At 41.0% G+C, this 25,269-nt stretch overlaps 1 protein-coding gene across 1 annotated transcript in view; it reads left to right on the top strand.

Moving 5' to 3' along the window:
- RIC8B (RIC8 guanine nucleotide exchange factor B) overlaps window positions 1-23,470 on the top strand; it is a 163,639-nt gene extending 140,169 nt beyond the window's left edge. The window contains exons 9-10 of the mRNA XM_042781972.1: window positions 7,063-7,182; window positions 23,359-23,470. Of these exons, the coding sequence (XP_042637906.1) occupies window positions 7,063-7,182; window positions 23,359-23,470 (232 nt within the window). The remainder of the gene's footprint in view (window positions 1-7,062; window positions 7,183-23,358) is intronic.
- Window positions 23,471-25,269: the final 1,799 nt, after the last annotated feature.

The raw sequence follows: 25,269 nt of genomic DNA, 5'->3' as shown, positions 1-25,269 counted from the left end.
GAAAATAACAAATGCTGGTGGGGATGTGGAGAGATTGGGACTCTCATACACTGCTGGTGGGACTGTGAAGGGATACAACCACTGTGGAAAGCAGTGTAGCGATTCCTTAGAGAGCTGGAATTGGAGATACCATCTGACCCAGCAATGCCACTACTAGATATAAATTCTAGAGAGGTGAGAGCCAGGACAAAAACAGATATATGCACACTCATGTTCATCGCAGCACTGTTTACAATAGCAAAAAGATGGAAACGACCTATGTGCCCATTGGCGGAAGAGTGGATGACCAAACTATGGTACATACACATACTGGAATGCTATGCAGAGCTAAAGAATAATGTAGAGTCTGCAGAACCCTGCATAATATGGATGAACTTGGAGGACATTATGCTGAGTGAAATAAGTCAATCACAGAAGGACAAATATAGTATCAGTTTGTTGTTGTGGAGGGTCAAGGAAGGGTTGATATATGGAGGGAAAATTTCTTTGTTGGTTGCCAGGGATGGGAGGGGAGTGGAGGGAACACTGCAAAAAAAAAAAAAAAAAAATGCATTGACTTATGTCACTTTAGTTTTGTGTATTTCACTGTACATAAATTATATATCAATAAAATGCAATTTTAAAAAAGACATTTTGGAGCTTTTTTTATTTTTAATGACTAGATGTGATTTGGTATTCATGTATGTTAACACATGCATATGTTTGTATGACTGGCACATGACAGACATTTAGTAAATATTTTATAAAATAAAGTGAAAGAATGACATATTACCCAAGTTGTTTACTTGCTAATATAGTGCAGACTTGGGTTAAGATGTGGTTTCATAATTAACCTTACTCTTTGATACAGAATCAGTATTACATTTATACCATAATTCTCAAATTACTTGAGACATTTTCAGGAGCTGATCTCTTTCAAATATCTCATATCTGGGTTTAATTATAGCAAACTCCATAAAACACCTAGTTACATTGCTTTTTCAGTTAATAAAGATTGCCTATAAATCTCTGTAGTGATGATTTAACTAGAGTAACTTCCTTCCTAGATCATCTGAGGCCTTTGGGTTGCTTATTTTTTAGCAAGTGGCTCACTTAGGCTAATAATAATAAACTGGTTGCCTACAAGTCGATTCCAACTCATGGCGACCCCATGGGTGTCAGAGTAGAACTGTGCTCCGTAGGGTTTTCAGTGGCTGATTTTTGGGAAGTAGATCTCCAGGCCTTTCTTCTGAGACACCTCTGGGTGGACTCAGACCTCCAGCCTCTTGGTTAACAGCCGTGCACATTAACCCTTTGCACCCCCCCCCCCAGAGACTCCACTAACAATAGCTGGCAGTTTTTGAGTGCTCGATATGTATTAGGCTCCGTTCTAAGAGCTTTACTAATTTAATCCTCACAGCAATTGTTTGAGATAGGGTTATCCTCATTTTACAGAAGAGGAAACTAAAGCATAACACGGTCAAATAACTTGTCCAGGGCCCAGTTCGTGATTGGTCAGATGACCTGCCTTCAGAGCTTGTTCTAACAGCTACTGTATTCTCAGAGCCTCAGAGCCAATCAGGAGAGATGAATTTGCCCTTGACATAACTCGCCTGTTCTCAGAACATCTGTTGTCCATCTTTGATATAACCAGAATAGCAAATAAGACAAAAACAACATATTTGTATATACCCTGATAACCCTGAATGCATAATTTCTTCTAATTCAGTAAATACTTGCATGTATCAGTCAAGTAATTCTGCTTCTGCTTTGAGAATATGGTCAGAATCCAGCTATTTCTAACAGCCATCACTGCTGCCATTCTAGTCCAAGTGAAAATTCTCTCTCTTTCCGAGGACATTTTAATAGCCTCCTAACTGGTCTTGTTGCTTCTATCTTTGACCCACTTCAGTCTGTCCTCAACACACACTGTGATCCTTTCATAATGTAAGTCCGACCATGTCACTGTGCTCAAAACCCCACAGTGGCTAAAAGGCAGTCTTGAAATTGGTATATTTGCATCTTTCTCATTTGCTGTTGCCACGCTGGCCTCTTTGTTTGTCAAATAGAGACACTCCTGCCTCAGATCTTCACCCTGACTTCTGTCTGAGATGTCTGTTCCCCAGGCAGCTACATACCTTACTCCCTCACCTGTCTTAACTCCAGTGTCACCTTCTCAGTGAAGCATTCCTGCATTCACCCCCAACCTTGCACTCCCTCACACTGATGTTGTTTTTATAGCACTCACACCTTCTGACATACCATGTAAGTTACTTACTCATTAAGTTTGCTTTCCACACTAGAAGGCAAGCTCCATGAGAGCAGAGATTTTTGTTGTTTTTGTTCACTGAGATATCCCCAGAATACTGCCTGACACAGAGTAGGTGCTCACTAAGTTTTTGTTGAATAAAGGAATTTATTGATTAGCCCCTTCTCAGCATTAGGATACCAAGATTGTTGTGTTTCCTGCCTTCATCAAGCTCCATGTCTAGTTAGGGAGAGGGTAGGATACAAGACAATCAGGATATGATAGATCTCTATTTGTTCTTTTTATCATTATTTAAAGTATGGAAGAGGCAGATGTGCTGGTGGGTTTTTAGTTTGTTTTTCCTGGAATACATCTCTAGCTTTTTTTCATATGACATTTCCTTTCCCACCCAGCACCCTCTTCTTCCCTGAGGCTTACAAAATGCCTTTTCCTGAAAACCCTGATCCTTTTCCTGGGGGTTGCAAATTATCAGCCCCATAGACCAGACTTAGCCCACAAGTATGTCCGACTTGGCTTGACCCATGTGTAGTATTGGTTATTTGGTTTTGTGTTTTTGTTTTGTTTTACACAGTGTTTCTTAAAATAATTTAATTACTTGCCAACATTTAGAATCCAGATATTTCAGAAGAATATCTGGATTTTCCGCTTCTTTTGGAAAAATGGAAGTTCTGATAACATCAGGCCTGCATTTTCGCATCACAACCAACTGCTGGAATTGAGTAGTTATGGTCCTAAGCTCCTTTGGCTACAGCTTAGCCATTTCAGCCATTTTCTGCGCCTGACTCCTATAGGTACCTGACTGTGTAGCCCCTTTAACCAAACTAAGTAAAATTTAAGCCATATTTTTGGGAGATTGATGTTTATTTTCATTCAGCCAAGGAAACTTTTTTGTTAAATGATCTAGTGCTACTGATGTTGGCCAAAGGAAGCAGCAATTAGAAGAAAGCACAGAAGACTTGAAACACATGTCAGCATTTATGCACATGTTCGTTGGCTCACCTTTAGTCTCCAGCTCCATGGCTGCTATCAGTTTATATAATGGCCTCATATAATACAGAATTCATGGTGAAATACCACAGATAAGAGTTTAGACACTTCTTGTCACCTAATTGGAAGACATAAATAATCTTAGGATTGGAAGGCTGGTATGCTAGGGGAGGGAAGCTGGGACATGATGTAAAAGAAATCATGATAAATAGAAAATCAACCACCCACCACAATTAGTAGTTGTCTGGTGGCATAGTGCCTAAGGCATTTGACTGCTAACAAGAAGGCTGGCAATTCAAACCCACCAGCCACTCCTCGGAAGGAAGACTGGGCAATCTACATCTGTAGAGATACTGCCTCGGAAACCCAAGGAGGGGACGCTATGAGTTGAAATTGACTTGACAGCAGTGAGTTTAGTTTACTTTAAAGCACCTTTAGAATCAGAGTCTCAGAACACAATCCAAGTGACTCTGGAATTGTACTCAGCTACTAACAGAAAGATTGGCAGTTCACAACCACCCACAGGTGCCTTGGAAGACTGGTGATCGCCTTCTGAAAGATCAGCCGTTGAAAACCTATGGAGCACAGCTCTCTGCTGACACACCTGGGATCACCATGAGTCAGATTGTGTTGATGGCAACTGGTTGTTTGGTTTTGTGACCCTGAAAGAGAAAATTAAGTCTCAAACTTAGTATTTGAGGTTGTAAAGGTGTTAGGTGTTGGTCAAGCAAAAATCATCTATTTTATGAAAGCTTATGTCTTTGGTGTCATGTGTCATGGTAACTATTATTTTCTCTTCCTCTTCTAGGTAGGGAAACTACATAAGACTCTAGTTGGTGGGGGTGAGAGACGGTGTCCCTCTGCCTTCTGCCCCCAGCACATTGGCCTTTTTCCCATTAGAGGGTGGCACAGTTCAGTGCCCTAACTTGTGTTTTGTGTGGCTTTGTTTATGTTCTTCTGAGTGTCAAGGGAGAAAATGTCTTTTTAAAGGAAAAAATAAAACCTGAATCCCTGGTGTGACTTTGGGAGTTGGAATGTTTTACTCTATGGATAAAGGATGGTATGGTTCTTGTTCTGTAAGAATGTATTTCTGGCTGCTGCTTTTATGCTCAAATAGCAAAGGATTTTTATGACTTTAGTATCTAATTTCAGAGTAATCGATTAAATCATTTAGTAGCCAGAGGACTTGAAGTCAGCTTATAGAAAATGGACATCATTTCCACTAAACTCTTAAAAGAATTGAGAAAACAATCTAATGTGTACTGATGTGGGAATTCATGTCCTGATTTTGTACACTGTATTAGTCACAATACCACAAGGCTTCCCAATGTGTCTTCCTGATACATTTTCCCCAAGACACATGATGATTTACAGCAATGTCATTATACCCTTCAATAGTCTTGTTGTTGTTGTTGTTGTTGTGTGCCCTCCAGTCGCCCCCGACTCATAACGACCCCTCCTTGGGTTTCCGAGGCAGTATCACTACGGAAGTAGGATTGCCCAACCTTCCTTCCGATCTGATTTTTAAAATCACACCTCCATCCAACTTGAGGAGAGAAACCATTTTCACTTAGAGGCACGTGAGCAGGATCTGTAGTTAAGACTACTGCTTTCTCTGATGCTTTCTCTTAAGGCCTGCTTTCCCTAATCTGTTTGGAAAGCAGTGTGTGTCTGCAGTAAGTCCTTTCTTTATAAGGCTAGATATTTTGTAAATGTATCAGGTGGCAGAAGTGAAAGCAGACACCCCTTGTTACTTGTCCAAGCAAATAATAGGTGTGTGGTGGGATTACACTTTCAGTGTGGCATCTGGAGACAACTTAAAAACTTCATTCATTCTTCTTAGAAGCCTAGCCTGGGTCCACTTTTTTCTTGACTTTTGGAAAATACAGTGACCCCATTAGCACTTTTTGTTGATGGCCCTTTACTCTAGAGACTTTTTTCTCTTTTAAGAGCAATTGAGAACATGGTTGCTCACAATAAATGTGTGAATCAGGCACTCTAGCCTGCTTGTTCTTCACTGCAGGTGGTCAGAATCACCTGGAAAATGTAAAAAAAAAAAGTACAGATTCAGTTGATCTAAGGTTGGGCCTCACTTTTTTTTTTTTTCCCCCCTTCTTAGTTTCCCAGGTGATTCTACTGTACAGCGAAGGCTAAGAACCCCTGATAAACCTATGGGTCTTCAGACTTTCCCCAAGCCCCCAGAATTCTGAAAGTATCCCAGGGGCTACCTTAAGAGGAAGCAAGTGGGTGGAGGGACAGATGGAAGGGGCTCTAGCCCCCACTCTCCTTGGCGTCCCTCTTCCTCCTTCTGCATGAACAGTTCTGCTTTGATCTGTTTTATAGATTGGGTTTCTGTGCACATTGCATTTGTGAAAGGGTTCCACTACTTTGAAGGAAAAAAGATTTGTAACCATGGCTTTAGGCATAGGTGTTATGCAAGAATGGCAAAACAGATGTTTTAGATCTGGTTTTCAAGGATAGTGACCAATGAGTCCTTCCCGAGAATCTGCATGTCATGAAGGCCCTGAGGAACATGGAACAGGAGAAGGGACCCTAAGAGTAGTAGTAGGCTGGCCCTTCCTCCACGTGAGAGAAGCTCCAGCCAGTGAAAGCAAGCAACTTCCCCAGGCAAAAGACAAAGCAGACGTTGGAGGCTGGCCACCGGTTCGGACAGATTACAGTGTCTTTGTTTTGGCCCATGTGACTTTTCTTTTTCCCCCTTAATTTAGAATTGCTCTATTCTCCAGTTTATGCTGGTCCCTGACACATTACATTATTTATACATGGTCCTCTCACTCGTCTGCTGATTACCCGGAAGACCCAGCCGGCTCCTGAAAGCATTTGTTTGTAGACCCTAGAGAGCACTTTGACAGCATTTTGCTGTTTTCAAAGATATTTCATTTGATCATTAAAAATAAACCATCTGTATTTGGCTGATAGAAGATACTATAACCTCCTTGTCTGCTTCTCCAGAAAGATGTTTAAGTTACAGATATATAGCAGACATACTGAAATCTTTTTTTCAAGAATGATTGTCATGTATTTCTCTTCAAAAAAAAAAAAAAAAAGTGTAGCTTTTATTGATGAGAAGAGTTTGTTTGGTATTCAACTTTATACTAAGTACTATGCATACTTAAGTATTGTATTAAATCTATTTCCAGAAAGCCCAAATGCTTTGCTGTCTCTTGGTAGGCTGGATTTCATTCTCTTTTCTTTTTTTTTTCTTTTTTCATTTAGGTCCGATCAAATCTAATTAAAATTGTTCTTCTGCTTTGTCTTTTATTATTTAAACACTCATTGCCCTCTGTGGTCTTACTAATGGACTAATTTCCTGAGGTGATAAATTGGCATGCTTTCATTTCTCAATTGCAGCCTTTCTCATCATTTTTCCAATTTTTTTTGACATGCTTGTTTTATGCTGTATCTCAAAATGGATTTCCTCATTTCTCTTTCTCTAAAATCAGTGTCCCCTTATAATTAATGAATAAGCTGAGCATCCAAGGATATTTATCCTTATGGCACCCATCCATTTTTGTATTTTTAAAAGCAACTATGCCTTAAAAAAAAAAAAAAAAGTTGGCAAGTCAATTTTCCTTTTTTAAAAAAATAATAGCTATTGCTCATTTCCCAAAGCAAATGAGTAGGAAAAGTCAGTTTTTAAAAAATTCCTAAAGCAATTCTATACCATAAAATTGTTATTGAAATTATTGCCAATTTTTTGGCTATTATACTCTTTCTTATTAAAATTAACTTACAACTTGGACCAGAAAAGTATAGAAAGAGCATAATTTTAAAACATACAGCATAACTTTTTTTTCTTTTTGTAGCATTAATCTTATCACTGGTCATTTAGAGGAACCAATGCCAAACCCCATAGATGAAATGACAGAAGAACAAAAAGAATATGAAGCCATGAAACTTGTCAACATGCTTGATAAACTTTCCAGGTATTGTATTCCCATCCATTTTTTGCTTGGTTTCTAAAAATGTTCTATTTCTTTGTCTCTCACACTGAGAGTTACCACAGAACAGCAGTTCTGGAAATCCATGTTGATGGGAACAGGGTGGCCCAGGCAGCAGTAGCTCCGGTCTCTCTTGGCCTCCATGGTTTTTCTACATGTCCCACTTCCGGATATACATTCTTAAACATCTAAATTCTCAAAGCTGAGACAGTACCTCCTAGATCACTGCACTATTTAACCAACTAACCTCCCTGTCTTCAAAAAGATGCTGTAGGTTCAGTGATTTTGCTGCTGCTTGTATTTTTGTTTTAGTCTGTTTTGATTTTTGTTCCAAATCATAATGCTTTTTTTTTTCTTTCCATTTTTAATGTGCCAGTTTGCGATTCTGCCTTTTTGGATTGCTGCTAAAACCAAGAATTTTAAAATGTCATGCATCAAATAGGAAAAAGTGAAAAGGAATAGCTCAAATGAAGGGTTTTCTGAAAGTAGGCACTTGTAGTAAGGGTTCTAAAAGTATCTCCCTTCCCCCTCTTATGTCATACCTCCTTCCCCTCCAAGACTAGCCACTTTTAGAAATAAGTCAAATAACATATTAATCAGCTACTAGTCATCTTGGTAGGAAAGAAGATTGGGCAATTTACTTCTGTAGTGATAACACCTCGGACACCCAAGGAAGGGTTGCTGTGAGTCGGATCCGACTCGACAGCAGTGAGTTTGGTTTGGTTTTTTTCAGTCATCTTGGAGGAGTTATTAGATGATATTAAGTCCTTTCACACCTGGGTGGATTACTCTACTTTCCAGTCATCCATTGAGTCACTGTCTCCTTTAAGCCGTCTTGAATGCACGCTTCTCTCTGTGGTGCCAGCTACCACTCAGAGGTGAACTTCTTCTGGTCACCTCGTTTTTCCCCAAACTATGTAAATGCTGCTAACCCTCAGGCAGGAGAAGTAGCAGCTGGAATAATGAGAAGGCCATCGAGCCAAGGGATAGACATAAAAAGGAAATAAGCAAAAGTTTCTACAACAGTAGAAAAGGACAAAAAGAAGAGGCTCACGTGGAAAGTATGACAAGTATGGTTGTTTAGACGTTTAGCAGTTGCGGTCAACTTTACCAGATTTACTAATAACGTGTTAGAAGTTGTTTAGAAATAAGTGGCTTCGTTATCTGCAAAGCTCATGTGACTAGAACTCAGTGACTTCCAGCCGGTCCCTTCAAATTATCATGCTTTCCCAAGAAGATAAAAATTCACAGTGAACTGCCTTCGCTCGCAATCTTTAGAAATTAACCTGTTTGCAAATGACGTTCTCCACACCTTTGTTTAAGACAGGTTTCTTTCCTGAAGGAACTTTCATAGTCAAAGAGAAGACACTGATAGGGCAAACCTATAGGAGGCAAAATAACAAGTTCTGATTGAATATATAAAGAATAAGTTATATGCTCAGCTATTTCCAAAGAATCTGGTATAGCATATAAATGAAAACATAAAAATGGTATAAGTAGGATGGCAGAACCCATCTGGTGGAAGCTGGAGGGAGAAGTGTTAGCAAGTATATCAGAGGAGCATTTTAGTCTTTTTGGACAGTAAACCAGTTAGATTGTATAAATTATATTTTCTGAGCAACAGTATGAGTTCTTATAAGCTAACACAAATGCTGTTAAAATGACCCATCTCTTCCCTGGCTGTACCCTAGGTGGGTCCGCTGCAAGCTAGGAAAGTGGGGATGGAAAAGGAGCTTCATGAGATACGCATCGTAGTCTAGGTGCTTGGCTTACTAATAGAGACAACATCACTGCACAAAGCGTCCCTGTAACTTAGAAAGAGAAGAAAGGTGCTAGGTCCTTCTCCTTTTAATCTCAGGGGAATCCACATATTCTAGAAACTGCCAGCAAACACATAGACAACAAGCCTGAAACACCCTTGGGTCCACCAGATTCAAACTGTGCCTCGAAGCAGCAGCATATTCACCTGGACACACCCAGCAGGTGTCCAGCTCAATCTGAAGGTGATGCTGAATTTGCATGTATAAAACAGAGCAAGTGAGGCTTGTGTTGGCCTTTATGGTACCGATTTTGCCATTAAGGTTGAAGCAAAAGGCAACCTTAAGAATAATCCTAAATCACATAGACCTTTTGTGTGACATGTGGTGGTTTTCACATTGTCTGCCTTTGTGTGCTTTCTAACATTTGCTCTCACTAATGACAATCACTGACAAACTGAGAGATCAGCAGTGGGCATTCCGAGGCAGGAATGCAAAGAATGAAACCATTCTTTATGCGTCTTCCATGTTTGTTGTGCTGTGTATTCCTCATTAGCCTTAAGTTTCTTCTCTCTTTTCACTTTTTTTTTAAGATTTATAAAAAAAAACCATAAAGCCAAAGTAGACTGAATTCAGCACAGTTGAGGGAACATGATTAAGCAGTTCCTCTATACAAAGGCACTGTGCGAGGAGGCTGGGGGAGATTCAGAGGGAAACGTGGCGGTCTCTGCCTTCAGAAAACTCACATCCTAATGGAGGGGATGGATGTGATCTACTCCAGAATACAAGGTAGAAGGAGATAGTGATAAAATGAGGTCTGTATTGAATTGTAAGCACCCAGGAAAAGGAGCAGTTCATTCTGTCTGGATGAATAAGGCAGTGTTTACAGGGAAGGTAGCATTTGTGCTGATCCTTGAAGTTGAAGAGGCTTTTAATAGAAAAGTGGAGAAATGACCAGGTGAAGGGAAATTTGCTCTTATTAATAAGATAAATCTTTGGTATTCACATACAACATCTTTCTTTTAAAGAGCACAGGTTATTTTTAATACATGTTATCAGATTTATCACAAGGGGAAGCAAGACCCAAGAATTACCCAAAACGTTCCCAAGCGAATACCTGATAATAATCCATTTCCTTTCATATACATTCTCTTTCTAGTTTCATAATAAAGTGAGACTAGGAACCGCATTTTCAAGAACTCAAGGCCTTTGCTCTGTCCCCTGTGCTCCTATGTCTGTGTGTTATAGTAAGTGTTTGCCTGAACACTTTCTAATCCTCTGCAGCTTTGTATTCATTGGTTGGTTCCCTCCACTGTCACTCTTAAGGACGTTTTGCATTTAGCCAAGTCTTTAATGTGCTGAAATTGTACTGTAGCTTCGTCTGATTAACTTCCTTTCTGAAAATGAAATCATTTTCTCCTGGGCCTGAATTGAAAGGCATGTGAGTAAAGGATAGGGTTGGAGGTGATGTGGCCAATGAATGGACACTAGACACTTCCTTTTTTCCATCCATAGGAGAACAGATGTGAAGGACCCGCACCAGGATGGTGGTTAGCAACAGTGGCCCGTGCCAAAGCACTTACCAAAGTGATGACTAAGGTTGGTCATGCCAAGTACTGTTACTGAGCCTGGTGTAGGGTGTAGATGTTACTACCAACATTGTCAAACCACCAATGCAGAAATTAGAATGATATATCCTTGTTGCCTCCATGCTAGACATAGCCACTGCCCTCAATGTCCCTGCCCTCAAGAAGCTAACCACCTTAGCAACTTGACTCAGATAGATTTCCAAAGACATTGGAGATTAATGCTCAAAAATTTTCTTCTCATTGAGTAAATACAATCATCTTAATATTTCAAATGAGTTTTAATTTTTTTAGTATAAGGATTATGTTTGTGACAGATTTAGGCAAGGGGATTGGCAGTAAACCTGGAGGTCTTAAGAGTTTGAAAGTAATCTGAACCCTATAAATCCCATCATGTCTAGCTAGTACAGTGCCTTGTACCCTGTGGTTTCCCAAGTGTGTGTTGATGAAATAATGCAACATCTGATTTCCAAATTTGAAGGTCAGTTTTTTGCTCTAGAAAATAGTCCACATAGTTTAAGATTTTCCAGTTTTTTCTGTCAGATCCATTTCATGGTCAGATGTAATGACATTCAGAGCTAGAAAGTAATTCCATAAGGTACTTTGGGCTGTGATTTAAGTAGTGGGGTACATAGTTCCTTTACCATAGAATAGTAATTGTAATATTTATCAAAATAAGCATTAAAGCCTGAGGCATGAGATTACGGAAAGCCTCATTTCACATTGTAAAGTGAGAGCAGAGGTGGGAAAAGGAGTGAAATGTGCCATGTCTCCACCAATTCTTTCCTTTTCTGAATTGGAAAAGTAATAATAAGCCCTGCAACACGAGCAGATTAGAATGGGGATTGTGTGGGGTTTAAGCAAGTCCAGTGTGGCTAACACGATTGCATTGGCCTTAGCTACAGCACACAACGCACATATAACAATGCAGGCTCCTCCAGCAAAGGGAGAGGGCATTGATTGCCTTAAGCTGTAACTAACCAAGGGAAATAATATTTCAAGTTTCAGTTTTATTTTGACTTTTTCTGATCCCCTCTGGTTGCTTAATTGAACCAGAACTGATGCTGCCCTTCCCTTACCCCATTCTAGAATTTTTATTTACACAACTAGATAGTAATTGTTTTCCCATTCCTTCCTTTTCTCATCCAGTAATTGTGATTTTTCTGCCAGCCATCAGGTACTATTTGGGGCATGGCTTTCTTAATCAATGTAGGCACCAAATATAGGAATAGTTCCGTTTAATACAAAGATTATTTTTAAACTAGAACAGGTGATTTAGGACTGACAGGTAATTACATAATTTTTTCCTTATATATAAATGATGTTACTCTGCTTACAAAAAATATCAACAACTATGATTGCACCTACCTTTGTGGTGAGTTCAAAGAAAAGCTCTTCAGGTACAATTCAGAAATGTGATCCAGTTTTTAAAGCATTACACGTACGAAAGTATAGAGATCTTCATTGTTTCTATCAGAAAACCCTTTAGATCTATGCTATCCAATATGATAACCTAGCCATCTATCATCATTGATTACTTGAAATGTGGTAGTCTAAATTGGGGGATGCCCGTAAGTATAAAATACCAGATTTCAAAGAGCATAGGAATGAAAAGATGTAAAATATAACCTTAATAATGGTTTAATATGTATAACATTTTGAAATCATAATGTTTTTATATATTAAAAAAATAAAACTCATTGCTGTCGAGTCAGATCTGACTCATAGCAACCCCCTCCTTGAGTTTCTGAGACAGTATCACTCTGGAAGTAGATTGCCCAGTCTTCCTTCCAAGGAGTCGCTGGTGGATTTGAACCGGTAGCCCTCTGGTTAGCAGTCAAACATCTTAGGTAGTACACCACCAGAGCTCCTTTTATATATTAAAAAAAAAACCTCACTTTCATCGAGATCCGACTCATAGCCACACCTCCTTAGGTTTCTGAAGTGGTATCACTACGGAATTAGGTTGTCCAGTCTTCTCTCTGAGTGGCTGGTGGGTTTGAACCGCTGGCTCTTTGGTTAGCAGTCAAACACCTTGGGCACTGTGCCACCAGAGCTCCCATTTTATATGTATTATATATATATATATATGTTTATATATATATTAGGTTAAATAAAATGTATTATTAAAATTAATTTACCTATACAACATTTAAAATTACGTCTATGGCTTACATTTGTGGCTTGCATCATATTTCTGTTTGACAGTGCTGGTGTACATTGTTAAAATACTCTGTTAGGTTGCTTGAAAATTGAATTAAGGGAACTTGGATCCAGTTAAATGTGTATGCTGCTAAAGTGACAGGGTAGGATTAATTTGAGAAGCTCGATACTGTGTGTTTAGGTTATAGAGGCTCCTCTACTGGCTAGACACCTTTAAGTAGTGTGTCATGCTACCTTTGTGTTAACTGTTGGTAGTCATCGTCCTTTAGTTCTGTAGTACAAATGGCTACTTCGAGCTCTTGGTTTCAGCATAAGCTAGAATGGCTTTTGACAGAGAAACGTGAAATATGAATAATTTCCATTGGCTCTTTGCCCCCTTAGTTACCCTTCGTCCTTAAGTTTAAGTCTTTCTAATTGGGAAGAGCATGAGAGACTGCTTTTTTCCATTGTGTCAGTTGGCATGCTGACCTCTTATTAATATTTGTTTTGCTAATTTGGACAACAGGATAGAAAAGTTCTGTGAATAAATTGCTGAAAAATATTAATGACTGCCACCACTTAAGGATAAAAGTGAATTTTGTTCTTCCAGCAGTGTTCCCTAACCTTTCCATATTTTCTTCACCATGCTATTTAATGTGAAGTAGGTAGCAAATTTTTGGAAGCTTTGCATGTAATCTTCTAAGAGAAATGAGTACAATAATAAAAAGCTACTATTTATGTAGTGCTTTAAAGTTAATGGGAGCTCTGGTGGCAGTAGTGCCTAAGGCATTTGACTGCTAACCAGAAGGCTGGTGATTCAAACCACCAGCCACTCCTCGGAAGGAATATTGGGCAATCTACTTCCATAGAGATACTGTCTGGGAAACCCAAGGAGAGGTCATTATAGGTCGAAGTCAACTCAAAGGCAGTGAGTTTGGTTTTAGTTTTTGTTACAGTTCATGTACATTACCTCTCTTGCTCATTAAAATAGCCCAGTGAATTGGGTAGGGCAAGAGGTATTTTATTGAGAAGTAAATGGTGCAAAGATTAAGTGTGACTGACCAAGATCGGGCATCTGATTAATGACACAGCCAGGCCTCAGTTCTCAGTCTTCAGATCCAGATCTTATGCTATTTTGAAACACTTACAAACACCTCTTAAAAGTTTGTCAGTCTGATTATTTTAAATAACATGATTTAAATTTTAAATAAATGCAGAGCACAAATACAGATAATAGGCATATTTATCTGAGAAGACAATTAAGGTTTAGAACACATCCATTCCTGCCTTTTTCTTCCCTAGTTGAGCTCTTCTTTGACCTTAATTATCGACTTCAGATAATCAGATCAGGAGCTAAATAAATAGCTTAAATAATATTTTTAAAAAAACAGCTTATATGAAGGAAACTAGGAAAACGTCTATGATTCTATGTTAATACCAGGACTTTTATTTGAAAAGATAATGATGAGAGGTAATCTAACAAACCCATACTTAATGAGATCACGATTTAAAAAAAAAACTATTAAAAGGTTTTTTTATGGGATTATTTGAACAACTCCCAATTATGCTTACAAAACAGAAGGACATGGTTATGTGAACAGTTTGCCATAGCCACTTACACTACATATTTTACCTTCCCAATTCCAAAGCATGGTGATAAGGGCTGAGGGAAGGATCTCATGGTTGGTTTTGAGAGAGCACACCCTAAAGAACTGACATTTGCTGTGGAAAATGCACCGTGCCCCACCTTCCTCCTGGACCAGTGTCCTAGTGGAAAATCAGTGTAAGCAAACAGGCCTCTAACGGGGCTGCAGGATGAAGGCACAGGGCCCACGCCTACAGGGTGCTCTTTCGTAGTGTGCGGCACAACACGTCAACCAGGCCCAGTGCTGACAACTTCTGCGAGAATGAAAGGGCAAAAGCATTGATAAGAGTGTCATGGCGTATCCAGTAATCCACTGCATTTCCGTGGAGGACGGACTACTCTCCTGGTGCTGACATTTGGAAATAAGACACACTCTCAGAGTCACAATCATAGTGGAGACTACAGAGCCTCCTCCTTGGGGCTGTCCCAGACTCCATTCCAGCAGGCATTTTGGGAAAAGCTCTGTGTTCATTAAAATGCTTTATTTATATACTAACTTCTCATCCCATCTTCCCAATGTTAAAAGGAATTACTATGAAATGGCTCATTTTAAATGTCAGGGTTCTTTTTTCCAAGCCAACCTTACATTAAGAGCAGGAATCCCTGCACAAAAGAAATGGTTCCAATTATCCTGTCTTGGGCTTTGTTATACATTGTACAGAAGTCAACAAAACAAGTATGTAACAGAACCTGCCTAAATAGCATCCACCCTCATTAAAAACAGAGAATTAATCAGGGGGTGATTGAAGGATGCAATGCCTCCTACCCCCCCACACCCCTTTTTCTAATCATAGAACAAAATATGTTACATAAAAGGATCGGAACTATTATGCAGTACTCAATTAGAGGGAGGTGAATAGGTCTCTAACATGCTGTTTTATCAAAAGAGCAGACTGGTGTTTGCATGACTGTTGTTTCATTACAGACCCTGACATTAATTCCATGTGTCAATACTGCCCTGTAGTACACAGAGCAGACAAGAAAGAAGAGCCCTTGAAAACAAGGGAATGATTTTTGAGTCGTTATCAAGCTAAGTGGCAAGCGGGAAGCTGAAACTCGTATAGGTAAATTCGAAGGGACTCTTGGGAGATCTGCAAGTGGGAAACAAGAATGCATTATACCAACTGCTTAATTGTGTCCTGTTTTTCAACAAGTACACTTGAATTGAATGCTTTGTTTGTATTGCACACAAAAAAAATGTGCCGTAGGCAAGAGTATTCTCTTGCTTTTAGGTCAAGTAAGGTGTTATATACACATACACATCTGGACTGTTTGCTAATGTGCAATTGGGTATGTTATATCTGAGCCCCAGCATTGCACATGAGAGTCACATAGGAATCAGAAGCCCTCGAAAGTGGGACCTTCTCTAAGGCTCTGAGGAGTTACATAAGCCCAGGCATCCTAGAGTACCATGCTTACAGTGAAATGGTGGCTCAGGAAAATACTACAGTCTATCTGGGGGAAAAAAAGAAAATCATAAATATGGTATTAGACTCATAATCTCCCAGCCCTAGATCTTTAAGAAAATATTTTTGGTTTCTGTTAGCACTCCCAAGGGTGAGGCTGGGGCACCAATAGGGTTTTCTTACTTGGACGTGCTTTATCTGTGTCCTCTTGCCTGGCCAAGCCCTTATAGATTATGGTTCCTTATCGTTTAGTAAGATCAAATTTCTAAATGATGTTTCGTTCCAGTTGAACATTCTTGGAGGCTTATCTCTTCCCTGGCCAGATGCCTGATCAGATGAGAAGCCCGCCATGATACTGTCACAGTGCCTAGAATGGGCTCTTTATCCAGTAGACATCACTGTACTTTTTGATGATAACGAGGGCAGTCTTAACATGTGTTAAGGCCTGTATGTAGCATTGAAGGTAAGTATGAAGGAGTTGTTGCTATGTGAATATCTTAATCCTGATGCACATTTCAGTATACAGTGTTCCGTTTTACTCTGATACACGTATGCGTGACACCTACCCGTCCTATTTAGTTGGGGACGTTCATAGTTTAGGACCGGTACTTTTCTTGAAATGGCCTATTTCTTGAGGGCCATAATTGAATTTGGATCCTTCCTTGTAACACTTGCCATTGTTTTGATTTACCTTTCTAGTCATTTTAATCATTTACTGGTAGTTTTGCAGAAAGGGTTTTTAGTCTTGATGTACATCATTGACAATTAGCTGTTTGACTCTAGGGCTTAGAATATCTTGATTAGAAACAACGGCCTACCAAAAATGAGTTTTAGTGTCTGAAAAGCTTAGCAGCTTTTTAAATAGATCAAAACTATTTAGTAGCCTAACACTTAGACCCTTAAACTAGAATAGAATAGAATCTTGGAGATCATCTTGTCCAACCCCCTCCTTTTATAGATGGGGAGACTCAAGCACAAAGACAAATGACTCGCCCAAGGACACCCAGCAAGTTAGTGGAAGATCTCAGTCTGGAATCTAGATCTCCTGATGTCCCAGATATAAGAAGCCCAACCTACACCAGTTAGTACTGGGGAATTTCAGGCTGTGTGGTGAAGAGGGGTCCTCACTTCTTTCTACTTGACTTTCAGAATGTCTGATGACATTGATTCATCAGGGAAATAATTCGTTGAAATAATATGAGAATGATTCCTGGCAAATGGTTCCCTACTATTCTACATTTATGCTGTGTGCTGTGGCCCGTGAATTGTGTTTATTGAGCACCTACTGTGTTCCCTATCCTTACTAGAAACAGGCGCATCACAGCCAGATAAGACATGGACTTTGCCTTCAAGTTGCCCACTGTCTAGTAGAGAAGTAGAAATCCCTGAGAAGCATTTTGTGGAATTTCTTATGGAATGCTAGTATCTTTCCTAACTGTAAATCTTGATGGTGAAAGTGAGTCTTTTTCCAAAAAATTAAGCCTTTCTCCTGTGGATGGTTTGGTTATTAGAGTCCCATAAGACACCATACCCTTCTTCCTTGTGAAAGTGTAAGATAATATCAAGTGTAACTAAATTTAGTTCACAAACTTACTGAGGATCTGCTATCTGCAAGGCACTGTGCTAGACACATAGGGATTTTTAAAAAATGAATAATTAAAGTATAGAACATACTGTTTTTAATATGTCAGAGCAATTTAGTTTGTAGCTTTCAAACTTTTGTAGTGAAAATTATTTTTAATAGATATTCTTAAATGTGGGGCACTTGAAATAGAGGACAAAATACTTCTGTATTCAAATCCAGATTTGTTAGCCGAAGATTCAAAGTCTCCGTTCAAATCCTCTTCTATATCCCATGACTCTTTTGAGCTTTCTTTTTCCTTTACCTCAGCCAAGCCAGCCTGCTTGCCAGCCCCTGCACACCACTAACTCTCGCTTCTGTGCCTCTGCTTGACTCAGTCTTATGCTTCTGGGATGCCTTTCTCCCATGAGTCCGTGTCCATCACTGCCATTTCAGTCTAGCCCTGAGGCCATCTCCTGCAAGGAGCCTATGATCGGCATCTTCATCCCCTCCTGTGTCACTCCCACGTGTGCACAGCCCATATGACTGGTGGTATTCATTAAACCTTCCCCTTCCCTGTCCACATCTTGCTGATCTAGATGCAACAGCTCTTGTTAAATGAAACAGGCCAGTATAACCAGGGGATTTGCCAGTCCTTTCAGGAGTGAATCTCTCTATCAAAGATTTCATTCTGGTGTTGGTGGGCTGCCAGCTGTAGAATAGAGAGGACCAGAACAGGAAGGATGGGGCTATGAGAAGTAAGCCTAAGGACGATAGAAGGAAATAGTCAGTCTGTAAGTAGATCATCCTTCCACTTCCAAACAGGACAGGAAATGTCCCTTCAACAAATTCCACATGCAAAAATGGTCTATCAGGGACTGTCACAACAGGGAAAGCAGGGCTCTGCCTGTTAATCATCTCAAGCTTGTTGATCTGCTGTTCTGTAATTCTTCTAATGCCGTTTAATATGCGTGTGTTTGTGTGTGTGCGTGTGTTGTATTATCTTCTGAACTGACTGAAAGCTTCTTGAGGACAGGGACCAAGTCTTTTCTCTGCATATTATTCTTCTTCTGCTTACTCCCAGAGAGTGCCCTAAGCAGGGATGGGGAAACTTTCCTTAAGCAAATAAGGGACAGGAACTGGAACCTGTCGCTTCAACTACATTCCAAGCACTGCACTGTGCACTTTATATGTATAATGGCCTTTTGCCCTTGTGACAACTCAGTGAGGTGGGTATTCCTGTCCTAGTTCTGTAAGGAAATTGATGTTGAGAGAGTTCAGGGTTCATAGCTAGTGAGTGGTAATGTGAGGATTAGAACTCGGGTGCGTCTGACTCTAAAGCTGTTCTCTCTACAGCACAATAATAATAACTAATGTTTAGAAGTTCTTTATAGTTCACAGAACTCTTTGTCTGCATTGTTTTTATTTTTACTACAATTGCTGCTGCTGCTGCTGCTGTATTACTCCTTACATCATCACTAGGGAGTAAGTAGAGCTAGTATTATCATCATCATCCCCATTTCACAGAGAGGTAAACTGAGACTCAGACTTGCCCAAGATCATACAGCTGGTAATTAGAACAGCCAGGACTTCAGACAGACTTCCTGACTCCACATCTTGTTGTTCTTTCCACTACAACACATCACTGTCTAGATTCATTTGTACAAATGCATGGTTATGTGACCCGTTACCACTGACACTTTTCCTACAGAAATGTCAATAAGCCCAGGTATCTCCTGGAGACATGAAAAAGAAAATAATCCATAACTTCAAAGGAGCTTCCATTTTAATGGAGGGGTGTGATACAAAGCACCCAAAAAATCAGTGTTTGAGAAGAATCAGTTCACAAGTGAGAATTAAAATATAGGGGCCCTGTAGATAAATTCCCATAGTTCAGCAATAAAACAAATGTACTGTTCTTAGTTATTTCTGTTACGAAATTGATTAAGGGGTGAGGATGAAGCCAACAGATTTGATTTGAAAAGATTCTTCTTATATTTGACTAAGAAAGTGCTAGATACTTTATCTAGCTTGTATGGTTGACAACCAATATTATTCTGTTATCAAAGAGATGCAGCAGTATTAGGCTAAGGCTTGGTTGGTATAGCCACCTAGTTGTGCATTACAGTCCCTGGTAGAATTCCTCTAGTCCCATCTGCCATTCTTGTCTCTGCCAGTCCCTGTTCTTTATCCCCTACCCCATCTGACTATGCCCTCACTCCAGCAACTCCTTAATACTACCATTGAGTCAGTTCCAACTCATAGTGACTCCCATAGGGTTTCCAAGGCTGTAAATCTTTGTGGAAGTAAACTGCCGCCTCTTTCTCCTGTGCAGCAGCTGGTGGGTTTGAACCACAGACCTTTGGTTTAGCATCCCAATGCCTTCACCACAGCACCACCAGAGCTCCTACCAACCCCTTTAGACTGTTGAATTTTCTTAATGTTCCATTCCCAGCATGTTGTCCCCTTTTCTTATTAATTATCATATTTCGTGTCCAATATCACAGAGTCCTTCAGCACAATCAGTTAGAACTAACTCAAAAAAACTCAATGCCGTTGAGTCGGATCCAACTCATAAGGACCCCTCCTTGGGTTTCTGAGGTGGTATCACTATAGAAGTGGGTTGCCCAGCTTTCCTTCTGAGGGGTGGCTGGTGGGTTTGAACCGCCAGCCTTCTGCTTAGCAGTCAAGTGCCTTAGGCAGAACTAGGAAAGTTTACATTGTAAAATATACATATGCTGAACAAATAATCCAAGAAGCTGGACTATATGAAGAAGAATGCAGCATCAGGATTGGAGGAAGACTCATCAATAACCTGCAATATGCAGATGACACAGCCTTGCTTGCTGAAAGTGAAGATGACTGGAAACACTTACTGATGAAGATCACAGACTACGGCTTTCAGTGTGGATTACACCTCAACAGAAAGAAAACAAAAATCTTCACAGTTGGACTAGTAAACAACAGTATGATCAATGTAGAAAAGATTAAAATTGTCAAGGATTTCATTTTACTTAGTTCTACAATCGGCAGCCATGGAAGCAGCAGTCAAGAAATCAAACAACATACTGCATTGGGCAAATCTACTGCAAAAGACCCCTGTAAAGTGTTTAAGAGCAAAGGTGTCACTTTGAAGATTAAGGGGCACCTGACCCAAGCCATGGTGTTTTTAATCACCTCATATGCATATGAAATCTGGACAATGAATAAAGAAGACCACAAAAGAATTGATACATTTAAATTGCAGTGTTGGCGAAGAATACTGAATGTATGATGCACTGCTAGAAAGAACAAATTTGCCTTGAAGGAAGTACAGCCAGAATGCTCCTTAGAAGGGAGAATAGCCAGACTTCGTCTTACATACTTTGGCCATGTTGTCAGGAGGGACCAGTCCCTGTAGAAGGAAATCTGCTTGGTGGACTAGAGTGTCAGCAAAAAAGGGGAAGACCCTTAACGAGATGGATGGAGACAGTGTGTGCAGCAGGGAACTCAAGCACAGCACAAGTGTGAGGGTGGCCCAGGACCAGGCAGGGTTGTGTTCTGTTGCACATGGGGTTGCTGTGAGTGGAAACTGGCTCACCGGCACCCGACAACAGCCACAGAGCTCATCAGTGGTGAAGCAGAGTGTTGATGGAAACAGACTGTGTCTAACCGTCTGGTGAGCGCTTCTACCTAGCTGTCAGGCAAGCTCCTCAGGCTCTTTGTGTCCTAAAAGATACTAGCATCTCCCCACCAAACCCACTCCATATCCTGTGTTCTTCATCCAGTGAATGGTACCACTGCCAGTTGGTCATCCAAGCTAGAAACCATAGGGAAATAATTACAGTTAAAATAAGCTGATTCCCGATAGATAGTTCCCTACCATTGTACATTTATGCTATGGCCAGTGTTCTATATTTATTGAGCACCTACTGTGCCCAGTCTGTTCCTTACTGTTCTTCACCAACCCCCTGCCCTTCCAGTGGGTCATCAGCTCGCTCTCTTCTCACTTGCACTATTATGACCTCCTAATAGCTTTTTTTTTTCCTGCTTCCCACTTCTCCCTATGTCAGTGAGTCTGCCACTCTGCTACCATAGTTACTTTTCTGTAAAACAAACCTCATCAGGTACTCTGTACAAGATAAAATCTAAGTTCCTTATTTTGGCATTTAAGACCCATAACTGTTGGGCCCCAAACTACCCTTGCAGCCTCCTCTCCTGCTGCTCCCTTACCAGACATCGCCATTCCCAAGCACTGGGCCATGTCATAGCTTCATGTGGGCACAGAGATACAGAAGGTGAATTCATGCAATCAGAAAAGGTCAGCAGACAACACCTCATTTACCCCTCGTTGGTGGTGCCTTCCTCACCTTTCTCAGGCATTTCGGTCTGGGCTTCGTCTCAGCAGCTGTCACACAGTTCTCTGTGCACAGTTCTGTTAGCGTTTATCCCCTTTAAGTTCTTCTCGTAGATCTGTTTCACCTGCTCTTGAAGCACAGCAGCTGTGCCCACTCTGCCTTTCCTCCCCATTATATGACATGGTTCCTGGCACGTGGTGGTTATCAAACAGATGAACGCAGAGTGTGCTCCTCCATGGCAGTTAGGCAGTTCATCCAGCCCCATGTGGTGTGCTGGGAAGAACACTGGACTGGGACTTGGGAGAACTGTGGCCCACCTCCTGCTCTGCCACTAGATATGTGACCTTGGGTGAGTCACTCAGTTTCCTTTATTAAATAAGGGGGTTGGACTAAATGATCTCTAAAGCTCCTTCCAACTGTAAAGTCTATGATTAATGATCCCATTTCTTGATCTACTTTATAGCATCCAGGAGCCTCCGCTTAGCCATTCGCCATCCCCATTTCTCATATTTTTCAAACTCTCAGAAATGGTCTTCCCATGCTAGCCAGAGCTGCTTGGCGAGGCTCCTTGTGGCTCATCCCAGGACCACTGAGCTGTTCTCAGCCCTCCCCAGCATGTCTCTGTGCCTCCAGCACCATCACACTGGTGTGTGGCGGGCCCCTCCCTGAAGAGAGCCCCTCTTTGTGCTGCCCTAGTATGGTGACAGCAAGGAGGCAGGGAGGAGCAAGTTTGCTTTCCCTTCACTTCAAATGCCAGCATTCTGGCTGCTGCCACACAGGTTCTTGCTCGTAGATAGATACATCTCCAAGGGTTGATGCCCATTTCCATGAGACACTCATGTACCTTTTCAAGGCCACTCATAAGGTGCACTGCTGACCTTTGGAGGGTGGGAGGAGGACTGGAGTTAAGTCAACTCAACAGGTACATTTGCCATAATTGCCATGTGATAAATAGGAGCCTGGAAAGATTAAATAAATCTTTCCTAATGCTTTTTGATTGGCTTAATCAAAAATTAATCATCTTTAGGTGAGGCTGTAACTTGTGGAGTAGATATAATTAGATTAGCTGAAAAGAGGCAGTTGGGAAGCTTTGAAGAGATTAAAATGGCTGTCAATCCCATAATTAAACTGCCACAAACAAAAGCAATGGTGGTTTTTTTGTTTTGTTTTGTTTTTAAATTAAAAAAAGAGAGAAGGAAAGAAAAGGGAGGGGGAAAATTGAGGAAGGCCATCTGCTTGAGCACGAACTTATGTGTCAGGAGAGATTGTGTGGGAGAGAATCAAGAGCTGATCGGTTAGGCCATTGAGTGAAAGCACGTGTATTAATTAGCCGTTTAATTGTCTGCCTGGTCTGCTGGGGGCAAGTGAAGTTTGGGCAACTTCAGCTCCAGTGAAACAAAATGAATCTATAAACGGGAGAGAAGGAAAGCTAATTATTAAAAACAGAAGAGAGCTGCTCCTTGCCCTGAGCCATTTAGACCTTGACTTTTCATGCTTCTCATTGGCTTGGTAGGTTTGGCCTGTATGAGTGAGGTCCGTTAGCTCCCTCTCTTTCTTTCCATGCCCCTTTCATCTCTCCTGTTACAAACACACAGAGAACTTGAAGAAAAATACTTCGGTTTTTAAAGACTTTTCTTTTTTAAAGGCTGTAGATCTGGGTGGGAGAAGGGTGTGTGTGTGATGCTGGTGAATACTTGTTTTCTTTTCTATTTTATCTCCTTTTCCAGAGAGGAGTTGCTTAAACCAATGGGACTAAAGCCCGATGGGACAATAACGCCTTTGGAGGAAGCGCTCCACCAGTACTCGGTCATCGAGGAGACCAGCTCGGACACAGACTGAGCGTGTCACCTGCTGGACTCGCAGTGCTGCTTTTATTGGCATCTTTCTCTGTAGCTCCAGGGAGATCTTTTCTCTAAAACATTTATGCCCTTGCTTTGGCTAGAAACACATTAACTGGTTTACTCATTGAGAATCCAGCATATTTAAGGGGTGATCCTGTGTGTTTTGCAATATGGAGGCATCCATACAGAGCTGCAGTTAGATGGAGTTACAGGGGCTAGAAGCGGAAACAGACACTTCCCTTTTCTCGGCGTGGAACTGAAGGCCTTCTTTCTGTAAAGCAGCCTGGCTGGATCTGGCAGTCCTGTTTGCCAAGACGCTTAGCAGAAGATTTAGCCACGTCGTCCTGTCATTTGTGTGAGCTGCCCCTTCTGACTCTCGCAGGCAGATGGAGGCAAGTGAGGAACAGACTGAGCTGTCAAAAAGGGCCAAGGCAAGTGACTTGTTGGTCAGGACTGACACAACGGAAGCCAAGCAGCTGCTCCAGGAACCTAGCACCACTCTTCATTTTAGTTTTTTATGAATATATAGAAATATACACACACAAACACACACAGGGCCCCAGACTCGCAAACTGATTATACTCTGTATGTCACTCACTGAGAACTTCAGAATATGTTTCTCCCTGTAAAAAGTGATAAATGATGGTTTAGTTACCAGGCAGCTACGAATGCCTATTTATTCCCTAACGTACCTGAACACTAGTACCGCGGGACGGGACCACCGTCTGTATGTGTTTTGTATGGGGAGCCTGTGTTCTGAGGTCTAACTCGGGGTGCCAGGAACACACATCCTCTGGCCGAGCAGTGGGGACAAAGACCTCCCTGAGCACTGGCGGTCTTCCCTGGCCTCTGCTGGGGGTGGGGAGGCGGCAGCACCACTTGTACATACAGGCCACTCATTCGTCACATGGTCTAAGTCGGGGCCGGTGTCTATGTGTCTGTGTGTGTGTGTGCTACCTTTCTACCATATGTCATCAGTTTAATGGTAACTTTATTTATTTAAAAAATAAGAAACACAAATAGTTACTGTTAAACTGATTGAGGTGGTTCATTTTGACTTTTAGAATTGGTCATACGAAGAAGATGATGAATCATGCAGTAGACAGTGGGCCTAGCTGATCAGTGGCTGAAGTTGGGAAGGGGTTGGTTTCCATAAATATATATATATATGTATATGTATATGTATATGTATATATATACATACATACATAGAGAGAGAAATAGAAAATGTGCTTAACCACTGCCTTTTAAAACTTTAAATTAAATAAAACTTTGGGGTTGATTGAATTTAGCCATCTGTGTGTGTTTCTTTATAGATAGAAGGAGAGGCGATCCGCTTCACAGGCCTTGCTCTTGTGAAGTGCTGTTACTGCCATTCTCTCACTCAACCCTCCTCATAGCCTTCTAAAGACAGGTACAGTTTGGGGAGTAGTGGTGACATGTCATTTGTCTACAGGTCACTTCTCTGGCAGAGTATCGCATCACATAAAACTGAGTTTGAATGGCCAGAAGAGAGGTCACAGGGTTTCTTGCACTTTCCTCATAGGTGAGATCTCAGGAATCTCACTCTTCACTAAAATGTGAGTGTGTTTCTGACCTACGTAGTTACCTGGTTTCAAGCCCAGGGAAAATGGCAAAGGAGGAGGGCTGCCCGCTGGAACGCAGGCGCACTGAGGGCAGCAGAACAGGCCAGTGGAAACTGAAGGGGGAGCTGGAGGGGCACGTACCAGTCGAGGCCCAGCAGGTCGGGAGTGTCTGTGCACCAAAGGACAGTTCTTGACCCAGAAAACACCTCTG

Source organism: Orycteropus afer, unplaced genomic scaffold (genome assembly GCF_000298275.1).
Source record: "Orycteropus afer afer isolate SDZICR_OR568_19922 unplaced genomic scaffold, OryAfe1.0 scaffold00209, whole genome shotgun sequence".
Taxonomy (NCBI): Eukaryota; Metazoa; Chordata; class Mammalia; order Tubulidentata; family Orycteropodidae; genus Orycteropus; species Orycteropus afer.
The sequence above is the reverse complement of the archived record's forward strand: the minus strand, read 5'-3'. Positions and strand labels throughout refer to the sequence as shown.